The 22,541-nt window shown below is 43.8% G+C and overlaps 1 protein-coding gene across 2 annotated transcripts in view; it reads right to left on the minus strand.

Annotated features, from left to right (window-relative positions):
• Nucleotides 1-22,541, minus strand: part of STON1 (stonin 1) — a 164,236-nt gene that overhangs the window by 124,792 nt on the left and 16,903 nt on the right. Inside the window, exon 1 of one of the 2 annotated variants that reach the window (XM_077485601.1) lies at nt 5,573-5,772. The exons of the other annotated variant lie outside the window; for it this stretch is intronic. Within the exon in view, the coding sequence (XP_077341727.1) occupies nt 5,573-5,681 (109 nt within the window). The 5' untranslated portion in view covers nt 5,682-5,772. Of the gene's footprint in view, nt 1-5,572; nt 5,773-22,541 lie in introns of those variants that run through there. 2 annotated transcript variants of the gene reach the window in all.

The following is a 22,541-nucleotide window of genomic DNA, read 5'->3' on the forward strand; positions in this document are numbered from 1 at the left end:
AGAGTTGAAACTGTTGGGCTAACTCAATATTGAACCCTACGGAATAAGACTGGGATGCCATTAAAGTTTATGTATGTGTAAAGGTAGGTGTCCCAATACCTTTGTACAGTATATAATATAGGGTAAGCTATTACAGGAACCTGGCCTGTGGAACTGCACCAAATCCTCTGACATTAGACCAGTTGGTGGGCCATCTTAGAATTGGTCATAAGGTAGAATGGCCCTAGCCTAAATTTACAGCATAGCCTACAGAAGAAGGCCCAGAATGGCCCCCAGAACTCAAGTAAGGTGTGGTTTCAGTTTAATCAGGGGCAATTTCATGTAAACTTTAGGGATGGCTTGAAATTCCCTCTAGTTTTTTTATGTTTTCCAGTGTGCCCTCCTCCAGCAATGACAGGTCCATTCACTACCCTGCCACTTAAGATCCCTTTCACCCTGGAGTGTTTTTCAGGTGCTATAGCTTTAAAAATAGCGCCTGCAAAACACCCTAAAACAGCTGCTCCATTCACTCCAGTGTGAAAGCCTGAGGGCTTTTAGAACTTTCACACTGAGCCTCCACTGGCATCAGCGGTAAAGCGGTGCTATTTTTAGCACCGCTTTACTGACGTTTTAGCATCGCTATTCGGCCGCCAGCGGGGGGGTGCTTTTAACCCCCCCCCACTAGCAGCCGAAAAGGGGTTAAATCCGCCTGCAAAACGCCGCCGGGGGAGCAGCGGTGGAGGATCAGTGAGTTCCAAAGAACCTGCTGGCAGGACTTTTTCTGCCGCCCTGCCATCGCACCGCCCCAGTGTGAAAGCCCTTGGACTTTCACACTGGAGAGAATGGAGCAGCTGTATTAGGGCATTTTGCAGGCGCTATTTTTAATGCTATAGAGCCTGCAAAACGCTCCAGTGTGAAAGCAGATTTAACCACTTTTCGGCCGCTAGCGGAGGGTTAAAAAAGCCCCCCTAGCGGCCCGAAATAGCCCCACTAAAACAACGTTAAAGCGCCGCTAAAAATACCGCTGGAGCCGGTGGCGACTCAGTGTGAAAGGGGTGTCACCATCTTCTCCTGGTCTTCCTCCAGGTCTGGAATTTTCTGTCATTAGTTATTGGTTGGCCATGGATGATGCTGCATACAGCAATTACACCATCCAGGCTCTTGCTCCCATTGTTGGCTACTAGGGATGAGCTCCGGCGTGTTCGCATACACCACATGCAGAGCCCACCAGGAAGTCGGCGCAGCGCTAATCACAGGCAGTGAGACATTGCCCGATCTCTGCAGCCACGCATCGGGGCAATGTCTCACTGCCTGTGATTGGCACAGCGCTGTGCCGACTTCCTGGCGGGCTCTGCACGTGGCGCATGCAAAGACGCCGGAGCTCATCCTTATTGGCTACATGGAACGGACTGAAATTGCACATGTGCTGCAGAAAATGTACAAAAAAATTGTTAACAGGAAAGGAGAGCACGTTTGTGGCCGAAGATACATAAAGAGTCTCTTCTGCCACAAAAAGCTACCTGATAGCAATTATAAGTTGAGTTTGACTTTAATAAAATAAGGCAATACTAAAAAGTTGATTTCTAATTGGCTGTCATTGGGTGTCTCAACATTGCAACGTTGCACATTGCTCTGTGGTAAACAAACGCTACCATGTTAACTCAACAGATACATACATCCCCCATTCATTTCTAAAGAACGCTAATGTTATTACAGATCCAAGATTTCATTAATTACCAGACAATCAATAAAGTGATTACTGGGATAAACCAACCAGCACCAATACTGTATAATGTCTGCCCATAGAGCAAACCTGTGCTTTTGCTTCAATGCACCTTTCCTTAGTTCCCCTCCCCCTCACCAGAAAATACCCAGAATCCAGACGCTTGGCTCTCACTCATCTACCTCTCATGTGACCAACGCAGAGCTTTCTTCCTTTGCTTCTCGTGACTGAAGTGTGAAGGAAAGCTGTGTATATACAGTTGTGCTCATTAGTTTACATACCCTGGCAGAATTTATGATTTCTTGGCCATTTTTCAGAGAATATAAATGATAGCACAAAAACTTTTCTTTCACTCGTGGTTAGTGTTTGGCTGAAGCCATTTATTATCAATCATCTGTGTTTACTCTTTTTAAATCATAATGACAACAGAAACAACCCAAATGACCCTGATCAAAAGTTACATACCCTTGTGATTTTGGCCTGATAACATGCACACAAGTTGACACAAAGAGGTTTGAATGGCTATTAAAGGTAACCATCCTCACTAGGGATGAGCTTCGAGTTCGAGACGAACTCATGTTCGACTCGAACATTGCCTGTTCGCCTGTTCAGCGAACAGTGAACAATTTGGGCTGTTCGCAGCAAATTCGAAAAGCCGGTGTTTTGCCGTATAGTGTCCGGCCATGAAATAGTGTCCGCCCCGTACTGCGCATGTGCAGTACGGAGCAGACGAAGCTTCGGAAAATTTCCGAAGCTGAATGGCGCCTGCGCCGTGAGTGGAGGTGGTAGCCCCACCATCCAAGCGGACATAGGGTTGTGAGTATTAAAGGGCCCCTCGCGGGCGAGCTTCGCTCGCCACGCTTCGGGCTCGGCCTCGCTGCGCTCGCCTCTTTTTTATTCCAACTCTATGTCCACTTGGATAGTGGGGATAGAACCTGGACTCACGGCGCAGGTGCCGTTCATCCTCGGCAATTTTCGGAATCTGTGTTGCTGTGTACTACGCATGCGCAGTACACAGCGGACACTATCCGATGGAGGACATTATTAGACAAGACACCGGAACACCCTATACAAGTCTATGGGAGAAATCTAAAGTGCTCACTTTAAAGGGTAATATGCAAGTTACTGTCCTAAAAAGTGTTTGGGGACCTGGGTCCTGCCCCAGGGGACATGGATCAATGCAAAAAAAAGTTTTAAAAACTGCCTTTTTTTCAGGAGCAGTGATTTTAATAATGATTAAAGTGAAACAATAAAAGTGTAATATTCCTTTAAATTTCTTAGCTGGGGGGTATCTATAGTATGCCTGTGAAGGGGCGCATGTTTCCCGTGCTTAGAACTGTCCCTGCACAAAGTGTCATTTGTGCAGGAAAAAAAGTCTTTTAAAATCACTTGCGGCTAAATTGTCGGCTCCCCGTAATACAGAGAACATTCAATGAGTGTTCTCTGTATTAGCCGACAATTCATTCATTCATTAATTTAAAAAAAAAAAAAAAAAGCGTGGGGGTTCCCCTAAATTCAATTACCAGACCCTTCAGGTCTGACATGGATATTAAGGGGAACCCCGTGTCAAATTTTAAAAAAAATTGACGTGGGGGTCCCCCTAAATATCCATACCAGACCCTTCAGGTTTGGTATGGATATTAAGGGGAACCCCGCATCAAATTTTAAAAAAAATTGACGTCCCTTGACACCTGTCTGGCATCCAATCCAACAAGAATCGCTGAAAACAGACATGGCGATATGTTCACCATCCGTCCAGTGGGTCAGCTGGGATTACAATCAGATGGAAATGGACATGCAGTCCATTTCCATCCAACCGCCCAATAGAGGAGAGCGAGCTCCATCCTTGTTCGCTCTGCATAGCGGAGCAGACAGGATCTGTCATCCGCCTGCTCAGTGGAGATCAGCAGAGAGATCTCCCGCTGAGCAGGCAAACTCCGCTCAGACAGATCCGCCCCCTTTGTAAGGGGCCTAAGAAATACATGTAAGCAAACATTTTAAAAGGTATTAACACGTGGACAGTTTTAGTAGGGCAGTGGACGCATCAGTAGGGTACAGGTTGGTGTCAGTAGGATAGTAGTTGGTGTCAGTCAGTAAAGCAGTGGACGTTGTCAGTAGGGCAGAGGACGATGTCCGTAGTCTTTTATTTATTTTTACTATTTATTTATTTTTTAGAATATTGTTTTTTATTATTTTTTTCTATTTTTTTTTAGGGGTCCTGGTGGGGGCTTTGGTGACATACAGGTATCGGGGGTCTAAACAGATCACTGATGTCTCACTTTTGAGGCAGAGAAATGGACTGAGGACAGAGATTCCCCAGTCCCCTTCTCTGCAGTCTCAGCTGCACTGGACAATGAATAAATGGGAAGTATTCTGACAGCGGAATTTTTCTTTTTTTTTCTGTTCAACCCGATGGTTATACGATAAAAAAATACTAATGTACGGGCTGCCTTATGCCGCGTACACACAATCAGATTATCCAGCGGACTTAGTCTGGCAGACAAACTGCCGTAAAGTCCGCCGGACTGTCCGAACGAGCGGACCTGCCCACACATGGGACTTTTTTGGTGTACTTTTGAAATGAACGGACTTGCCCACACACACGGAGGAAAGTCCGTTCATTTTGAGCGCGGCTCCAGGTAGCCGGGACCAGCGAAGGAAGCGTCGCTGGCACCATCACCTGGTATGGACTTAAAGGGGAAGCCCTACGCCGAAAAAACAGCGTGGGGGTCCCCCCCAGGTTCATATCAGACCCTTATCCGAGCACGCAACCCAGCCGGTCAGGAAAGGGGGTGGGGACGAGCGAGTGACCCCCCCCCCGAGCCGTACCAGGCCGCGTGCCCTCAACATGGGGGGGTTCTTTGGGGAATGGGGGGATGCTTCCTTCGCTGGTCCCGGCTCAAAATGAACTGACTTTTCTCCGTGTGGGAAAAGTCTGTTCATTTGAAAAGTACAGCGGACTAGCACACACACGGCCATATATTTTGGTACAAAACTACTTTCTTAGTCCGCCGGACTTTTGGGTAAAAAAAGTCCGCCGGAGCCCACACACGGGGGGGGATTGTCTTTTCCACCGGATTGTTTGATCGTGAGTACGCGGCATAACCGGCCAGATCACTGGGTGAGAATAAAAAAAAAAAAAAAAAAAAAAGCAAACTAAGGAAACTAAAAAAAAAAAGCAAACCAAGCAAACTAATGCAGCCATCACATCTAAAAAACTAATAAGCTGCAATATAACAAAATTTGTGTTCTGGGGTTTAATACCATTTTAAATTGGTTATATCTCCGCCTGTGTTTTATTTCTTACTACACTTGGAAAGAATCTTTGCTATGCACAGTATAAAAAAAAATAAACACAGAATAACAGTAAAACCACAACTAATACAAGGGAATCCTTGTAGCCTAAGCAAAAACAACAACTCCTTAATTCGTTGCAAAAAAAAAGAAAAGAATTTGCAAACATCAGATCTGGGCAAGAACTTTAGATATATATATATAAAATAAAAAAATAAAAAAGAAGGAGGAAAGAAAATAATAAAACGGCATGACTTAAACAAACAAATAAATAAAATAAGCAAATAAATATATAAATAAAAATATCATATAAATAAAATAAAAATTCATATAAATAAAATAAACATATATATATATAATAAATATATTAAATAAAAAAATGTATCTATCTATATGTATATATATATGTATGTATATATATTCTATGCCTAGATTTATCCACCTTTCTTTGGAATTATGTTTTTATGCATGAATGCAAAGAAAATAAAACTTTAGGCATTTAACAAATCTGAACATTATGAGCATCTGTTATAAACAAGGCTCTGAGAAGAAGAAAAAAAGTGGTTGAGAACTTACACAAGCATTTAATCTGCATGCACTCCAGTCTTCCAGTAAAAATGTTCAGCCCTGTGGATACTGAAGTTCTCCAGCTGTGACCGTGAATCACACAACAGCAGAGCTTCATAAAATGGCAGGAGGAACATGAGTTTTATCAGAAAGCTAAATCAGCCATAAAGGCTGTACCAGTGGGAAGGTCATCTCAGGGCTTTGGGCTATAAAGTACTGCCAAGCTTTGTGTGGAGCTTCGCATAACCCAATATGCATGGATTAATACATCCCCCTCGTTTGTGAGCCATCAATGCTCCCAGTAGACGCACACTTCATTAAATCTCTCCGCTCTCTAGTCCTTCATATTTATAGTGTTTTCAGTAGCGCACAATACGATACCCACAGAATTGAGATAACTCCTACTTCGGGTTGTTCACGGCCTGAATTATTTTAGATTTTTTAGATGAAGATACATAGTCTGGTTGGAAAAAGACAAAGTCCATCTAGTTCAACCAATAAAAAGGGGAAAACAAAACAATTTTATTTTTTTTACGGTCCTATATATACAATCCTATACCCATAGTTGATCCAGAGGAAAAAATACCCCAGCAAAGCATTATCCAATTTGCACCAGCAGGGGGAAAAAAAATCATTCCTGATCCCCCATGAGGCAATCGGATATTCCCTAGATAAAGTTTACTTATAAATGTCAGTATCCAGTTATATTATGTACATTTAGGAAAGAATCCAGGCCTTTTACTGAGCTGATGTCAGGGCTGGGCTCTTTTCTGCACTCAGGCTGCTAAGCTGTCAGATAATTGTCAGCACTCATTGATTCCTCTGCGGCTCGCCTGGTTATCATTATCTGCCTGTCAGTCCTGCCCCTTCTGGCTATTAAAACTGCCTTGTTCATTCCTTTCCTGCCTTCGCCTGGTCAACATATCTGGAGTTTCTCTGCTGTGTTCCTGTGAAAGACTTTGCCCGGCTGACATCCCTTCTGGTTCCTGATCCTGTTCTTCTGCCTCCGACTACGCTGATCTCTGGTTTCCAGATTACTGGCTTGTCTGACTAATCGCTTTGGCTTCTGATCCATGGCTTATGTTTTCACTACTTTTACTGATCTGTACCATTTTTACCATTAAATTAAAAGGTGTGATTTTTACTGCATTTCTGTCTCAGTCTGATTCACGGTTCCTGACAGCTGGTCAGAATCACCTCTGGAGGGAGTCTATTCCACATTTTCACAGCTCTTACTGTGAAGAAGCCTTTCCGTATTTGGAGATTAACTCTCTTTTCCTCTAGATGTAAAGAGTGTCCTCTTGTCCTCTGTGATAACCTGAAAGTGGATAACTCAACACCAAGTTCATTATACGGACCACTTATGTATTTATACATGTTGATCATATCCCCCCTTAATCTCCTCTTCTCAAGAGAGAATACAATCAGTTACTCTAATCCAGTCTTTCTCAAACCTTTCAACACAAAGGAACCCTTGAAATAACTTTCCAGTCTCGGGGAACCCCTGCTAAAAAATTACTATATCTACAACTCATGGTACATTAGTGTGGTGGTCAGTGGGAAGAATGTTCCTTGCACTTGTGGTCATTGGGAGGAATTCCCCCCCTTATAGATAGCTAAAAAGATCAACGTATCACTGGAAACTTATTTGAGAGGCAGAAATTGTCATTGCTCAAGGAACCCCTAGCAACCCCTGGAGGAATCCTGGTTGAGAAGCCTTGCTCTAATCTATCTTCACACAGTGGCTGCGTTTAATAGGCACAGTGGCTGCCATTGATGGGCACAGTGGCTGTGTTTGATGGGCACAGTGGCTGTGTTTGATGGGCACAGTGGCTGCAATTGATGGGCACAGTGGCTGCAATTGATGGACACAGTTGCTGCGTTTGATGGTACAGTCGCTGCGTTTAATGGGCACAGTGGCTCCAATTGAAGTTTTTTTTTCCAGAATTTTTCAGTTTGTTTGCACCACCCCTGTTGAAGACCACTCGTGTCGAAACGAGTAGGCCTGCTTATTTGAGATTCCCGCATTGCTTTTTAAAAAAATTTATGCCATTACTTTGTTGGACTATTGTACCCTTTTTTATGTCTCCTTGATTGTGAGAAAATATCCCAATAAAGCATTATTGGTTGATCTGCACTTTTTTCCTATTTTTATTATATTCCATCACCCGTGATTACTGACGAGTTGGATTTCAATGTCCTGGACGAGTCTAAAGACCATCTCCGGCCACGAGTCCACAGTCCTATGGTGTATCCTCTTGATCAGGATATTGTTGCCATACCAACGGGAGAAACACATGCATATTTGACTCACTGCCATATGGTATGTGCGTCCACCACTGTCGGTAAGAGTACCTCATTGAGTGTTTACAGTACCAGTGTTCCCCTTGTTACAAGCAACATATCCCTTTGTAGTTACCATCTCTGCGACATTATTGCTGATTCTTATCTGCATTTAAGCTTTCCAGTCAGATTCTCATCAACCAGTGTCACACTGGCCACTGGACTCCATTTTGTACACTGTACACTATTGTTGTTCTTAGACTTATATTTATTATTGCACATGTTATGCCTCAGCGCTACACATATATTTGTTATTTTTCGTATGACTTTGTTTGAGTGTTAGCTGCTACAGAAAGTTATTTTCGTTATTATTTTTTCTTCGAGTTTAGTGCAGTGTTATCCCCCTTTTTTTCCCCGTTTTATTGACCTGAGCCCTGGAACTTGACCCGGCGGGCACGCGCTGTCTCTCTGCCTCGGCTCTTGATTGGATAGATTGAAAGAAACGCAGCCATTGGCTCCCGCTGCTATCAATCAAATCTAATGATGCGGGCGCCGGGGGGCGGGGCCGAGTCATACATGCGGGACAGCGCTTCTCCTAGGGAGTTATCTGATGTGGGGAGGAGCCGCAAGAGCCACTGGGGGACCCCAGAAGAGGAGGCTCGGGGTCACACTGTGCAAAACGAGCTGCACTGTGGAGGTAAGTATGATATGTTTGTTAATTAAAAAAAAAAACCCTTATGCCGCGTACACACGGTCAGATTTTCCGATGGAAAATGTTTGATGGGAGCTTTTTGGCGGAAATTCTGACCGTATGTAGGCTCCATCAGACATTTTCCATCGGAATTTCCGACACACAAAATTTGAGATCTGGATCTCAAATTTTCCCACAACAAAATCCGTTGTTGGAAATTCGGATTGTGTGTACACAATTCCGACACATAAAATTCTACGCATGCACGGAATCAAGCAGAAGAGCTGCACTGGCTATTGAACTTCAATTTTCTCGGCTCGTCATACGTCACCGCGTTCTTGACGTTTGGAATTTCCAACAACATTGTGTGAACGTGTGTATGCAAGAAAAGCTTGAGCCAACATCTGTCGGAAAAAATCCCATGGATTTTGTTGTTGGAATGTCCGATCGTGTGTACGCGGCATTACAGTCACAGGACTGTAGTGTTCAAACTAGTGGCTTTTCAGCAGGCAGCCAATTGCTTTGTATTCACCTTCAGAGTATCCTTTTTGTCCATGGGAAATGTTCAGGACTGTTTGATGCCATGGGAAACAAAGTTGTTAAGACACGGAATGCTGGGCCAGTGTGACATTCCATAGACACAAGCTGCCAACCGCTGGAAATGATGGCAGGAAACAAAATCTGAGTTTTTCTTTCCTATGTGTTGGACACTAAAACTCCTGTAACAAGTATAAACCAAGCCAAGTAGCTGTCAAATTCAACATTCATTTATGTCAGTACCAAACAAGGAATAAATGACTCTGTCATATGAAAATGACATGGCTGACAACCATTTCATGGTAATCGCATGCCTCATTTGCTATTTTACAAGAATAAGTCTGTACATTTATAACATGGCACTCATGTGAAGGAAGAGAAGGCTCAGCTTTCAGTTAGGCCTCAAGCATATGACCGTACACTGCTGGCAGCAAGATCCTGTGCAAAAAGTGTCTTCAGTACTGTACCTCAACTCATACGAACATACATGCACTTGTGTCTGTACTAGTTGAGATTTGCACTGTAAGGTCATTCTGCAGTGCCATCACTGCCTACACATTGCTGGTGATCACCACCCCCTAGGGTTGCCACATCATCCCTTTAATCCAGGACACATGTAGCGCCGGCTCCTGAAGAACACGCGCTATGTTTTTTTTGAAAGTTAAGGTTACACCTGAACTGCAGTTTGGTTTGGGTACAATTGTTCTAAATTTGGACCTCAGCACCAGTCTGACTGGACTATGGGATGTTCAGCCTGGCCACAAGGGGCACTGTCTCTTCTGGCAGGCATGGAACCACACTTTGGTTGGGTGCTTTAAGGTTATTCTCTCTCACTCTTGCTGTGCTTTCTGGGAGAGGGTACTTAAGATGCGGCTGTCACGTGGTTCGGGGTTCCAGACCAGAAGTATGTTCTGACTCCATGGTCCTGGTCCTCTTGACCAGCCCCCAGGAAGGCTATGGCCTGGGGTGCAGATCCACCCGACTTATTGTCTCGGGGCTGGCTAGCCCGAGGCAAGGAAACGAAAGAAGGATTCTGAGGTGGTCCGGTGCCATCATTGGAGAGGCCCAGTAACTTCGTAGCTATCCAGGGGAGTACTCTTCAGAAGAAGGCCATGTAAGGGTTGGTTTCTTAGCAAGAGCCTGGTGGGGCTGAAGTACCTAAGTGAATCCAGTCTTGTGGGTATCGCCAAGCTGGCTGAAAGATCCAGGTATCACACGAGTGTTCCACAAGTTTTAGTTTCCTGTATGTTCTACAACAACGTCTGTGGCAGAGACTTGTTCCTGAGTAAAGCACCTTGTTGGCTGCTAGGCCTTGTGAGAGAGGGACTGTCCAACTTGAGTGAACATCCAGTTGTGAATGGCTATTCTCTGGATTTAGTCAAAGTAAGAAAGTCCTTTGTTATTGACTTTGACACTAAGCCCTTGTACACACGGTCGGACATTCCGACAACAAAATCCATCAGATTTTGTCCGACAGATTTTGTCCGAAACTGTTGCATACACACAGTCAGACAAAGTTGTCAGAAAATCCGATCGTACTTAACGTGATGACGTTATTTCGTTAGGACGGGACTATGTTCAGGCTAGTAGCCAATAGCTTTGGTCTAGGAATTTGATCTGAGCATGTGTGGCACTTTGTCCGATCGGAATTCTCTACACATGATCGGACAAAGTCCCATCGGATCATGTTGTCGGAAAATTTTATAGCCCAGCTGGAAAACTTGGTCCGTTGTATATTCTGACGGAAACAGTCCGATGGAGCCCACACACCGTCAGATTATCCGACAACATGGTCCTATCGGACATTTTCCATTGGAATGTCCGACCGTGTGTACAAGGGCTAAGAGTACCTGAACTTCCTTCCTAACCCTCTGATCCTATTTTAAGAGACTGTTCGTTGTCTACGTTTTTGCAAATAAAAAATCTTTATGCGGATCTGTCGTCAGTCTCTAAAGTTACTGGGCCATCTACCATGGGACATGGGACAAGGTAACAGTAAGTCCAATTAAACCAGCAGCTCCTTCGGGAGTTAGTGCTACACACATATGAATTACATGGGTTCTGAGGCTGATTAAATGCAGATAAGGCACCAAGTGAGTTTAATTACCACCTTAATCAGCCAGAGAACCTGTGTAATTAATGTGTGTCCTGGATTAAAGGGATGATGTGGCAACCCTACCACCCCCTGATGCCCCGTCTACACTTGGGCGTAGCAGAAACATGAGCAGAAAGCGTTTCTGCCCCCGTTTCTACTAATGCACTACGCATTTGCGCTGCCATTATTTTCATTAAATGCGAGCAGCAGTAATGTGTTTTGTCGTGCGTTTTCCCACTCAACAAAACATGTGAAAAATGCACAAAAAATGCTTGGCTCGTGCCCTTAATTTGGCACATGAGTTTCCTTAATGCGTTTTTGAAACAAAGGGGGACTATTTAAATGAATGGTGCCTCTCCAAAAACATGCTAGAAACAGCAAAAAAGCAAGAACGCCACACGGTTGCTTGTGAGCCACTTAAAGAGGAACTGCAGTCTGCTCACATAATTTGTAATAAAAACATCATTGTTTGCCATTCTGAAGCTTCCCTCCAACTACTTTGCATATTATTTTATATATACCGTGATTCTGTACTTGCCAAATATGCTACAGAAATCTCCCTCCACTGAGACTGGTCACAATCATTTTAACTGTGGGTAGCTGAAGCTGCTGCCTGTTCACTTCCTGGATTTACACAGACACACAGAGGCACACCTCCAGCTCTGCAGCTCTCAATGGCCCTCTTATAACTCACCCCCTCCCTTCCTGGCAAACTCTCAGGAGAGTGAGAGACCTGTGTATGATGTCATAAGCCTAGGCTAATGACCAAACAAGAAACAGGAAGTGGGCTGTATAAGGTATTTACTGGCAGAAAAAAAAAATGTTTTACTATCCAAAGTTAAAACAACAAGAGCAGAAGATTTAATAGATGCAAAGTTGCAAAAATGACTGAAGTTCCACTTTATTCCCCCTTCCCTCTTCCAAACTGCTAGACTGCTTCCGCATCTCCTCATCTCTTCAGTACAGAGTCTGGAGCTGCAGCCTGCTATTCAGGGGAACAGAGAGAGTGGAAACTGTCAGCTTGTGTTGTAAATGATTGCAGCTGGAGAAAAGGTCTTTCATTCACTAAAACACAAGCTGACAAGAGCACAAGCCAGGCACTACACTTGGCTGTCTTGGAGAAGTGTAGTAGCTGTGGTGTGTAGATCCCTACACGTGCTTGGCTCATGCCCAAAATTTGGTACATGAGTTTCTTTAGCGCGTTTTTGGAGCAAAGGGAAGCCTATTCAATTGAATTGTGCCACTCCAAAAACATGCTAAAAAAATGCACAAATAAGCCCCAAATACGCAACACAATAGCATCGCTTAGGAATGAATGGGGCCTGAATGAGTCAGGCGCAGAATAACCTTGGCCTTTGGTCATTCAGAATTGACTGAATCCTTTTTTTAAGCAAAGCTCCTCATAACCTCCATTCTATTCCACAAAATGGCCAGCTGAACATCGCCACCTACAGTGGGGAAGGACAAACTGCACATGCCTACACACGCAGTTGCTGTGTGAACTGAGTTGAATAGATGAGTTTAAGTTGTTGCCGATCAGCTGTCGTTGTTATACAGCATCAGGTTGGTACAGCTGCGCAAACCGCCATGGCTGTGCGCCAGACTCTTTAAGAGCTGTGGGCGGGGCACGTGACCCTGGAACCGATGCGCGTGGCCAGCGTCGGCGATGTTCGCCGGCCACCTGCGATCTCTCCACAGAGAGCCAGAACGGGGTTCTGTCAGTGTAAACAAACAGATCCCCCTTCTGACATAGTTATATAGTAGGTCAGGTTGAAAAAAGACACAAGTCCATCAAGTCCAACCTATGTGTGTGATTATATGTCAGTATTACATTGTATATCCCTGTATGTTGTGGTCGTTCAGGTGTTTATCTAATAGTTTCTTGAAACTATCAATGCCCCTCGCTGAGACCACCGTCTGTGGAAGGGAATTCCACATCCTTGCCACTCTTACAGTAAAGAACCCTCTACATAGTTTAAGGTTAAACCTCTTTTCTTCTAATTTTAATGAGTGGCAACAAGTCTTGTTAAACTCCCTTTTGCGAAAAAGTTTTATCCCTATTGTGGGGTCACCAGTACGGTATTTGTATATTGAAATCATATCCCCTCTCAAGCATCTCTTCTCCAGAAAGAATAAGTTTGGTGCTCGCAACCTTTCCTCATAACTAATATGCTCCAGACCCTTTATTAGCTTTGTTGCCCTTCTTTGTACTCGCTCCATTTCCAGGACATCGTTCCTGAGGACTGGTGCCCAGAACTGCACAGCATACTCCAGGTGCGGCCGGACCAGAGTCTTGTAGAGTGGGAGAATTATCGTTTTATCTCTGGAGTTGATCCCCTTTTTAGTGCCAATATTCTGTTTGCTTTGTTAGCAGAAGCTTGGCATTGCATGCCATTGCTGAGCCTATCATCTACTAGGACCCCCAGGTCCTTTTCCATCCTAGATCCCCCCAGAGGTTCTCCCCCCAGTGTATAGATTGCATTCCTATTTTTGTCACCCAAATGCATTATTTTACATTTTTCTACATTGAACCTCATTTGCAGGGGTCAAGTCCTGGGGAAAAAAGTGTGTGAACTCCCACCCAAGATCCACTCCCCCACCAAAAAAAATAAATTTACACTCATATGCACGAACACTTCAAAAGTGATATTTTTCATCTAATTTTCGTATTGTGTGTATGAAGCTTAAGGGCCGGTTCACACTGCAGGCGAGGCGAGGCGACTCCGACTTGCCTCGCCGCGACCTGCCGCGGCCTCAGCGGCGACTTGCAAATGACTTCTGTATAGAAGTCAATGCAAGTCGCCCCGAGGTCGCCCAAAAGTAGTACAGGAACCTTTTTTCTGAGTCGGAGCGACTCGAGTCGCTCCTCTCAGAACGGTTCCATTGTACAGAACGGGGGCGACTTGCGAGAGTGAGGCGAGGCGAGTCGTGTCGCCTCGCATCGCCCGCTGTGTGAACCGGCTCTAACTGTTAGTACATTAAAAAAAAACAATCCTCAATAAACATAAATACGGTAATTCTCTGAATAATCAGCATTCATTCTATTGTGCTTCCATGCAAATGTGAACATCATGTTCTGATCTTTATTGGGGAATGTTATTTTGTATATAGAGTGTTTATGTGGTGAGTTTACACTTTTCATTGAACAGAGTTTGGATAACACGGGGTTAAACGGTAAGGTCATCAATGAACTGCACATTATCTGGACAGAATGCTTGGGGAGATAGTGATGTGTTCCTACTTAGGAGATATATGTTATCTTGGGGGGGCTGCAAACTCTGCAGGGCTCCAACACACACTCGCTGCTATTCCAACCCTTCACATATTTCCACATAAACTTCCCTCCTGGCATTAAACTTTGCCAGGTATTGTGCTCAGCTTACCACCCCAAACTGATGTTCCTCCCTCAGCTCACCTCTCTCCCTGCATGTCCTGTGAACAGAATAGCTGTGCTCCTCCTCTGGGTTCTCTCATCATATGGCACTGAAGATAGAGGAGGGGGGGATTCAGCGGGACACGCAGAGCAAGTATGCAGGAGACTGGTGGGGGGGGGAGGGGGGAGAAGAGGAGACAGAAAATCAGGAGGGGACGGCAGGGAGGAGCGCATCATGAGAGGTCTGACTAAATACAATCTCTTAGCAGCAGGGACCTGATCTACCCGTCAGCTAGCTGTGATTGACAGGTAGATCGAAGAGTAAGCTGTCATGGGGCCCCCTACTGGCATTGCCTGAATGGTCAGTCCACCCCTGGTGTGCGGCACTTACTATTGGGAGCTGTGTTGGCGGCTGCTGGTGTAGCTGTTCCTGTTGTGGAAAAAGTACAGGAACTCCGTTCCCATGCGTTCCCACAGGACTTGAGCCCTGCTCATTTGCCATGTAGTTGCCCACCTCATTAATTTGTTCAGATATTTTTTCAAGGTTTCCACATCCTGCGGAGAAGTTATTGCCCTGCTTAGCTTAGTATTGTCCGCAAATACAGAGATTGAACTGTTTACCCCATCCTCCAGGTGGTTTATGAACAAATTAAATAGGATTGGTCCCAGCACAGAACCCCTTCCCTGCCAGTGACATTTATACAGTATTCAGTGCATTTTTATAGCACTGATCGCTGTATAAATGTCTATGGTTCCAAAAAAGTGTCAAAAGTGTCCTATCTGTCCCCCGCAATGTTGCAGTCCCACAAAAAATCTCAGATCAACGCCTTTACTAGTAAAAAAATTAAAATAACAATACAAATGCTATAAATCTATAGCCTATTTTGAAGGAGCTATAACTTTTGTGCAAATCAATCAATATATATGCTTATTGCGATTTTTTACCAAAAATATGTACAAAAATAAATATTGACCTAAAGCGATGAAGAAATTATTTATTTATTTATTTTTTGGGGGGAGGATATTTATTATAGCAAAAAATTTAAAATAAAATAAATAAAAATAATATATTAATATTTAAAATAATATATTTTATTTAAAATAATAATAAAATAATATACTACAAGTGCAAACTACAAGTGCAAAGTGCATTTGAAATAGCACTGAAAGTGCACTTGGAAGTGCAGTCACTGTAGATCCGAGGGGGACATACAAGGAAAATAAAAAACAGTATTTTAGCTTGCACATGATTGGATAATAAAATCAGCAGAGCTTCCCCTAAGGCCTCATGCACACGGACGTTTTTACAGCCACTTTTTTGAGCTTTTTTTGCAGCTTAAAAACGGCTGTCCATGTTAGTCTATGGCTTCATGCCCACCTAGGCGTTTTTGAGCTGCAAATGGCATAGGCGTTTTTAAGCTGTACAAAAAACCCAGGACCAGTGCGTTCCGTGGCGTGGAGCTAGAGCTGTAAAAACGCGAATCGCGCATAAACTCGCAAAAACGCGCATAAACGCGCATAAACGCGCAACATATTTTCTTTGTTTTCTGAGTGCTATAGCCAAGAGATGTGTTTCTTAAAAAACGCTGCTTAACGCTAACGCTAAAAAACATGCAAAAACGCGCAAAAACGCCAATGCAAAACATGGTAAAAATCACGTTTTTAACAACGATTTTTCCAGGCATCGGAGCTAGCTTTGCAGCCAGTTTTTTAAAACGTCCGTGTGCATGAGCACTCATTTCAGATCTACCCCCTCAGATTTAGCCTTTCAATTATTATTATTATTATTATTATTATTATACAGGATTTATATAGTGCCAACAGTTTGCGCAGCGCTTTACAATATGAGGGCAGACAGTACACTTACAATACAAATCAATACAGGAGGGATCAGAGGGCCCTGCTTGTTAAAGCTTACAATCTTGCACTTGTAGTGCAAAGTGGATTTGCCTTTCGTAAATAACCCCCATTGTTTCTGTGTTTTTTTTTCAAAATTGACGGTCTTTTTTTGTTTATAGCGCAAAAAAAAAAAAAAAACGTAGAGGTGATCAAATAGCACCAAAATAAATCTCTATTTGTGGGGAAAAAAGGATGTCAATTTTGTTTGTGTACAGAGTTGCACGACCGCCAAATTGCAGTGCCCCATCGCAAAAAATGGCCTGGTCATTAAGGGGGTAAATCCTTCCGGGGGGCTGAAGTGCTAAGCGGCGCTTGTCAACCTCTGAAGCCCAAGTTAAAAATCCCATGGCCACGAAATCAAAGTGTGAAAAAATGGGGCTTTAATGGTGGATACAGACAGCAGTAAAAACAGGATAGTAAAATGTTTTGGCCAGAGTTCTACTTTAACTCTTAACTGTCGTTTTTTGAACGGTCACATTTGTACAACATGCATAGCAAACAAAGAAGAAGCGCGCGCTTTGCATGGGCAACTCGTTGTGATCCGGTCAGATCGCGGCATGAATATTTTACAAACAAGATGCAGACACAATAGAACACAACAGCCTATACAGATCTGCTGCGCACCGTGACTGTCACATGACCTTTGGAGTGAATAACGGGAGTGGCGCTTACACAGCAGAATTCTCTTTTTACATTTGTCCAGGGACCTTTGTGTGATGGATTCCAATTAACATATCCAATACAATACAACTCTGCAAAAACAAGCCAACATAAAACATCTCAGCCAGAAGCCGCATTATTAAAGTCGTCTGTTACAATTAAAAAAGATCTATTATTTCTCTTTTTATTTCGCACAGTTTTTTTTTTTTTTTTTGTACAGATCTCTTGGGCTAAAGGCAATTATCTATTGCATGGCAAATGTACAAATAAACAAATCAATAATGCAGCAAAGATAATCTGAGCACAGCCTGGTAAGGCCTCATTCACACTGGCGGTGATACACAGGACTTTATTCTAAAGGAGTATAAACGCATGTAATAATTTTAATAATATACAGTGGGGGGTATTAATTAAAAAAAATAAAAATAAAATGTTTGCATAGCTGTTCATCCAGAAAAAATGCTGGTGCATTTGTTTAGTGTGAATGGGCAAAATTAAATGTTCTTCTATTTCCTCAACAGGACAAATGTTATTAATTCATAAAAAATAAAGCAGTGTGGGAACATAATACATTATTGCCACCTAAGATGCTTAAAGAGTAACTGTATTTTCATTGAAAAAAAAAAAAGAATAAAGGAATTAAAAAAATAATATTGTAACATATACAATTGCTACACAAGCAATATTGTAATTTTATTATTAGTAGTAGTATTATTAATAATAAAAATAAATTACCTTTCCTTTTCAATCTGCAGCCTCTGCAATTTTTTATAAATTTCAATATAATATAGTAACCTGCAGGTGTTCTCTGCACCCATTGGTCTACAGAACACCCCAGAAATGTAATTAGCTGTTGTGTGATTGGCTCGCTGATTTTCTCAGAAATCTGCACTAAGATACAAGTCACATTTTAGGCATCCTCTGCAACAGGAATTTCAATTTTGGCAAGAAACTCACTAAGGCCGGGTTCACACTGGTACAACAAACACTCCAAAGCCTCATACACACGATAGGACTTTGTACAAACTTTCCCTTGGATTTTTGTACAAAGGGCGTCGGCCCTGAACTTGTATTGCATACACACAGCAGGACTTTTTCAGCCAACTTTCACCAAATCACTTGGTTTTTCTGCTCTTTACCGCCACCTTTGGTCAACTTCTGTATTGTTGTCTGATCTCTTGCATTGGTTCTGAGCATGCCTGTTTGTACTTTGTACAAAAGTCCTATGGTTTTCTGTACACATGATCAGACTTTGCTCCATCGGACTTTTGTTGCCAGAAAGTTTGTCCATTCGCACAGCCAACAAAAGGCAGATATAAACCAAAAAAGTTTGTCCGATGGAGCGTACACACGGTCGGATGTTGCTCCAAAACAGCTAATTTGCATGTTTGTTGTCAAAAAGTCTGATCGTGTGTATGGGCCTCAACATTGGCAGCTCATGTCGCACGACGTGTGAAAATCAATGTTTCCCTATAAGTGCCGTCTTAGCTAGTCCGACACAAGTCGATCCGACTTTGAAAATGCTCCCTGTACTACTTTGGTCCGACTTTGATCCTACTTCAGCCCATTGACTATCATTGAAGTCGGATCAAAGTCGGATCCTTGTCCTAACCATCCGACTTTGGCATCCGACATTGTGTTATTTTCTGTCCCCTGCTGTAGCCCCTCCCATGGACAGGTTGTACTATCTGAAAAGTCGGATCAAAGTAGTATCCTGTTCATGAAAGTCGGGTGGATGTAGGACTGATGTCGCAGAGCAAAGTAGGATGAAAGTTGTACTGCTGTCCTGTAGTATAGTGTGAACCCAGCCTAAGGGTTTAAAACTTATAAAGGGATGCAGACCCTGCAGCTTTTCTCATGAGAACACAGAGTGTTCACCAGCTGATTATCATGAACCAGACCCTCCCCAGTTTGCAAACCACATGGCGAAACAAACATCTGTTTCTTTACTCAACAAAAAGGTAGGAATCCGCCACACAAATTTGTTAAAATCATTGCCGTGTATATTGATCAACCAGAGGGGATAGTTTCTTTCTCAGCAAAAAATCTGCACTGTCACTGTACTAATGACACTGGCTGGAGAGGGGTTAACATCAGGGGGCGATCAAGGGGTTAAATGTGTGCCTAGCCTGTGCTTACTCTCTCTATGGGTAGGTGCTTTTACCAGGGGAAGTCACGAATCGGTGTTCCTGCTTTACAGGGATATGTGATCCATGGCTTCTGTACTGACAAAACAGCAATCTGCCTTGTTTACATACATAGCAAACAACCTGTGGGTCCTGGCCAACATCGAATGGATCCCCTGATCAGCTGAATCTACTTAGCGTGAGCGAGCTGCCGGAGGCGCGCACTCGTGTCCAATACCCAGGAAGTGCAGGATCACGTATATATACGTGATCCTGCGATCACATATATTTATATATATATATATATATATATATATATATATATATATATATATATATATATATATATATATATATATATATACACACACACACATGATACTGCGCGGCTGCCCTGCAGCAGTAGATGTGCTATAGGGCAATCGGCAAGCGGTTAATCGCAAAATTGTGCGTTTTTGGTTCCATAGACTTCAATGGAGAAGCTGCAGAAAGGCATGTAGTGCGTTTTTTGCCGTGATTTACGTCTTTTAACTTGCCCAACAAAAAAACTGGACAAAAAACGCGGGACAAACGCAAAACGCACCAAAAAAAGTGAGGAAAATGCATGTGCAAAAACGCAAAGTACGACTGTAAAAAGCACTGTAGAATCGGATCAAAAGCCAACTGGTAAGGCGTGCACCAGGCCTTAGTGCCCATCCATAATTATGGAAATGAAAATGACCAGCTGCTCAGACCCGACCAAAAATGACCAACTGTGTGATGAATCGGTCTGCCTGCTGGCTACATAAAGATTTCCCTGTGGATCATTATTATGCAGCCCAACAGTGGACACACCCAGTCACAAAATATACAAATCAATCAGTGTGCAGAGTCCTGCCAACTTCAGTGCGAGTACCTTTCACGCTCATGTGCCGCTGATGTTTTGTACATTTACTGGCGATATTTGCCCAAACTGTGGCCCTCTTTTAATTCCTGCTGCAATTAATTTAGACAAATATACAAATGAGTATAGAAAACTGTTGGTGTTGCCCATAGCAACCATTGAAATCCTTACTTTCATTTTCTAATAGGCTTTAGAAAAATGACTGAACTGAAATGTGTTTGCTGGAGGGCTCAGCAGAGTGTGTTCTGTCCCACCGCCAGCATAAATCAGCTCAATCGTTTCCAGCTGTTGTGTCACCTTCACACCCAGCACTCCAGATGATGTCCCCCCCTCCCTACCCAGCCACAACCTGCGCCAGGCCGGGGCTTTGTTCTTTGTTCTGGAAGGAGAGAGGAGCTGAGAACATATGTCTCTAATGTATGAGAAGAAAAGCATCTGCATTGCTTACAGCAACCAATCACTTCCCTCTATTTACATTGCAAATAAACCTCTCAGACAGGAGAAAAGGCTTCTGGGTATACGCCATATGACACAACAGACCTGTAAAGGAACACTTCGCCGTACTGTGCTTTGTAAAGGGACACTAAACGATATCCTTATTCTCCAAAAATAATCCATAAACATCCAATGCCTAATGGCCCTATGGTTTTTTACTGAATCTTTCTGCCTCCTTGTAAAAGCCCCAAAGCATTCCATTGCTAGGACCCAGGTGGCAGAACCGCCTAGCTACTGTTGCTTTGACGCAGGCTGCTTGGTCTATTCATTGGGAAGCTGCTTGGTCCTCCTATTAGGAAGCTGCTTGGTCCTCCCATTGGGAAGCAGCTTGGGCCTTCCATTGAAAAGCTGCTTGGTTCTTCCATTAGAAAGCCACCTGATTTTTCCATTGGGGAGCTGCTTGGTCCTTTCATTGGAAAGCTTTGTGATCTTTCCATTGGAAAGCCACCTGGTCCTTCCATTGAGGAGCTGCTTGGTCCTTCAATTGGAAAGCCACTTGGTCCTTCCATGGGCAGCTGCTTGGTCCTTCCATTGGAAAGCCACCTGGTTCTTCCATTGAGAAGCATCTTGGTACTTCCTTTGGAAAGCCGACTGGTCTTTCCATTTGAAAGCTGCTTGGTCCTTCCATTGGAAAGCCACCTGGTCCTTCCATTGGGAAGCCGCTTGGTCCTCCCATTGGGGATCCATTGGTCCTCCCATTGGGAAGCCGTTTGCTTGGCCCTTCCTTTGGAAAGCTGCTTGGTCCTTCCTTTGAGAAGCTGCTTGGTCCTTTCTTTGGGAAGCCACTTGATCCTTACATTGGGAAGCTGCTTGGTCCTTCCACTCCGGTGGCCTTTTCAAAGAAGCCACCTAGTGTCCTTCCATTGCTAGGATACAGGCAGCTTCTCAAAGAAACAAGCTAGTATGCTTTGCAGTTAGGATAAAGGCGGCTGTTGCAACCCTCTGTTGCTAGAACACAGACGGCTTTTGAGTCCCTCTGTTTCTAGGATACAGCCCGCTTCTAAAGGAATCTTCCTAGCATTCATCTGTTGCTAGGATGCCCTGGGCTTCTCATGGAAGCTGCCTAGCATCCAGGGGCGGACTGACCATTGGGCCACTCGGGCACTGCCCGAGGGCCCCATGCCACTAGGGGGCCCCCTCAGTGTTGCCAGCCTCAGTAAACCAGGCACAGTATGTAAAAATTTGTGGGTTTTTTTTTTACATCTGTCTCTGAAATGTCCCTTACTGACATCCCTTTGGTATAAAAATCCTGAGATTATAGCTGCCCCACCTCTCCAGTACCTTCTCAGCCAATAGAAACATGTCTGTGTATACTGTGTGATTGTATACTGTGTGTGTGTGTTTGTGTCTACTGTGTGGCCCCATAATCTCTGATTGCCTGAGGGCCCCATAATCTCCTATTGCCCGGGGGCCCCATGAGTTGTCAGTCCGCCCCTGCTAGCATCCATCATTGCTATAACACAGGCAGCTTCTTCCCCTAGTTTTTACTATTGCCAGGACTAAGGTGGCTTCTTAAAGTGGTTGTAAACCCTTACAAACCACTTTGACCTACAGGTAAGCCTAGATTAAGGCTTACCTGTAGGTCCAAGTAATATCTCCTAAACCTATACGGAGATATTTAGAAAAAAGACAGCCACCGTAGACAGCGGCGCGCAGGCGCACTGGGCAGGCCACAGGTCGCGGCGATATGCTGCTTGTGTCGGCTCCTGTGCGCATGCACGGGAGTGACGTCATCGCGGCTCCAGCGAATCAGAGCAGCAAGACCCAGAAGTCACTCCGGGATACATGGCAGTGGCGAACATGAAGACGGAGGACCGCTTCGGGGGCTTCGTTCTCAGGTAAGTTATTCATAATGAGCTAGTATGCTATGCATACTAGCTCATTATGCCTTTGCCTTGCAGGTTGCATTTTTTTTTTTTTTTAACTGCCTTTACTT

Source organism: Lithobates pipiens, unplaced genomic scaffold (assembly GCF_037356315.1).
Source record: "Lithobates pipiens isolate NorthernLeopardFrog02 unplaced genomic scaffold, aLitPip1_a1.2 Scaffold_18, whole genome shotgun sequence".
Classification (NCBI taxonomy): domain Eukaryota; kingdom Metazoa; phylum Chordata; class Amphibia; order Anura; family Ranidae; genus Lithobates; species Lithobates pipiens.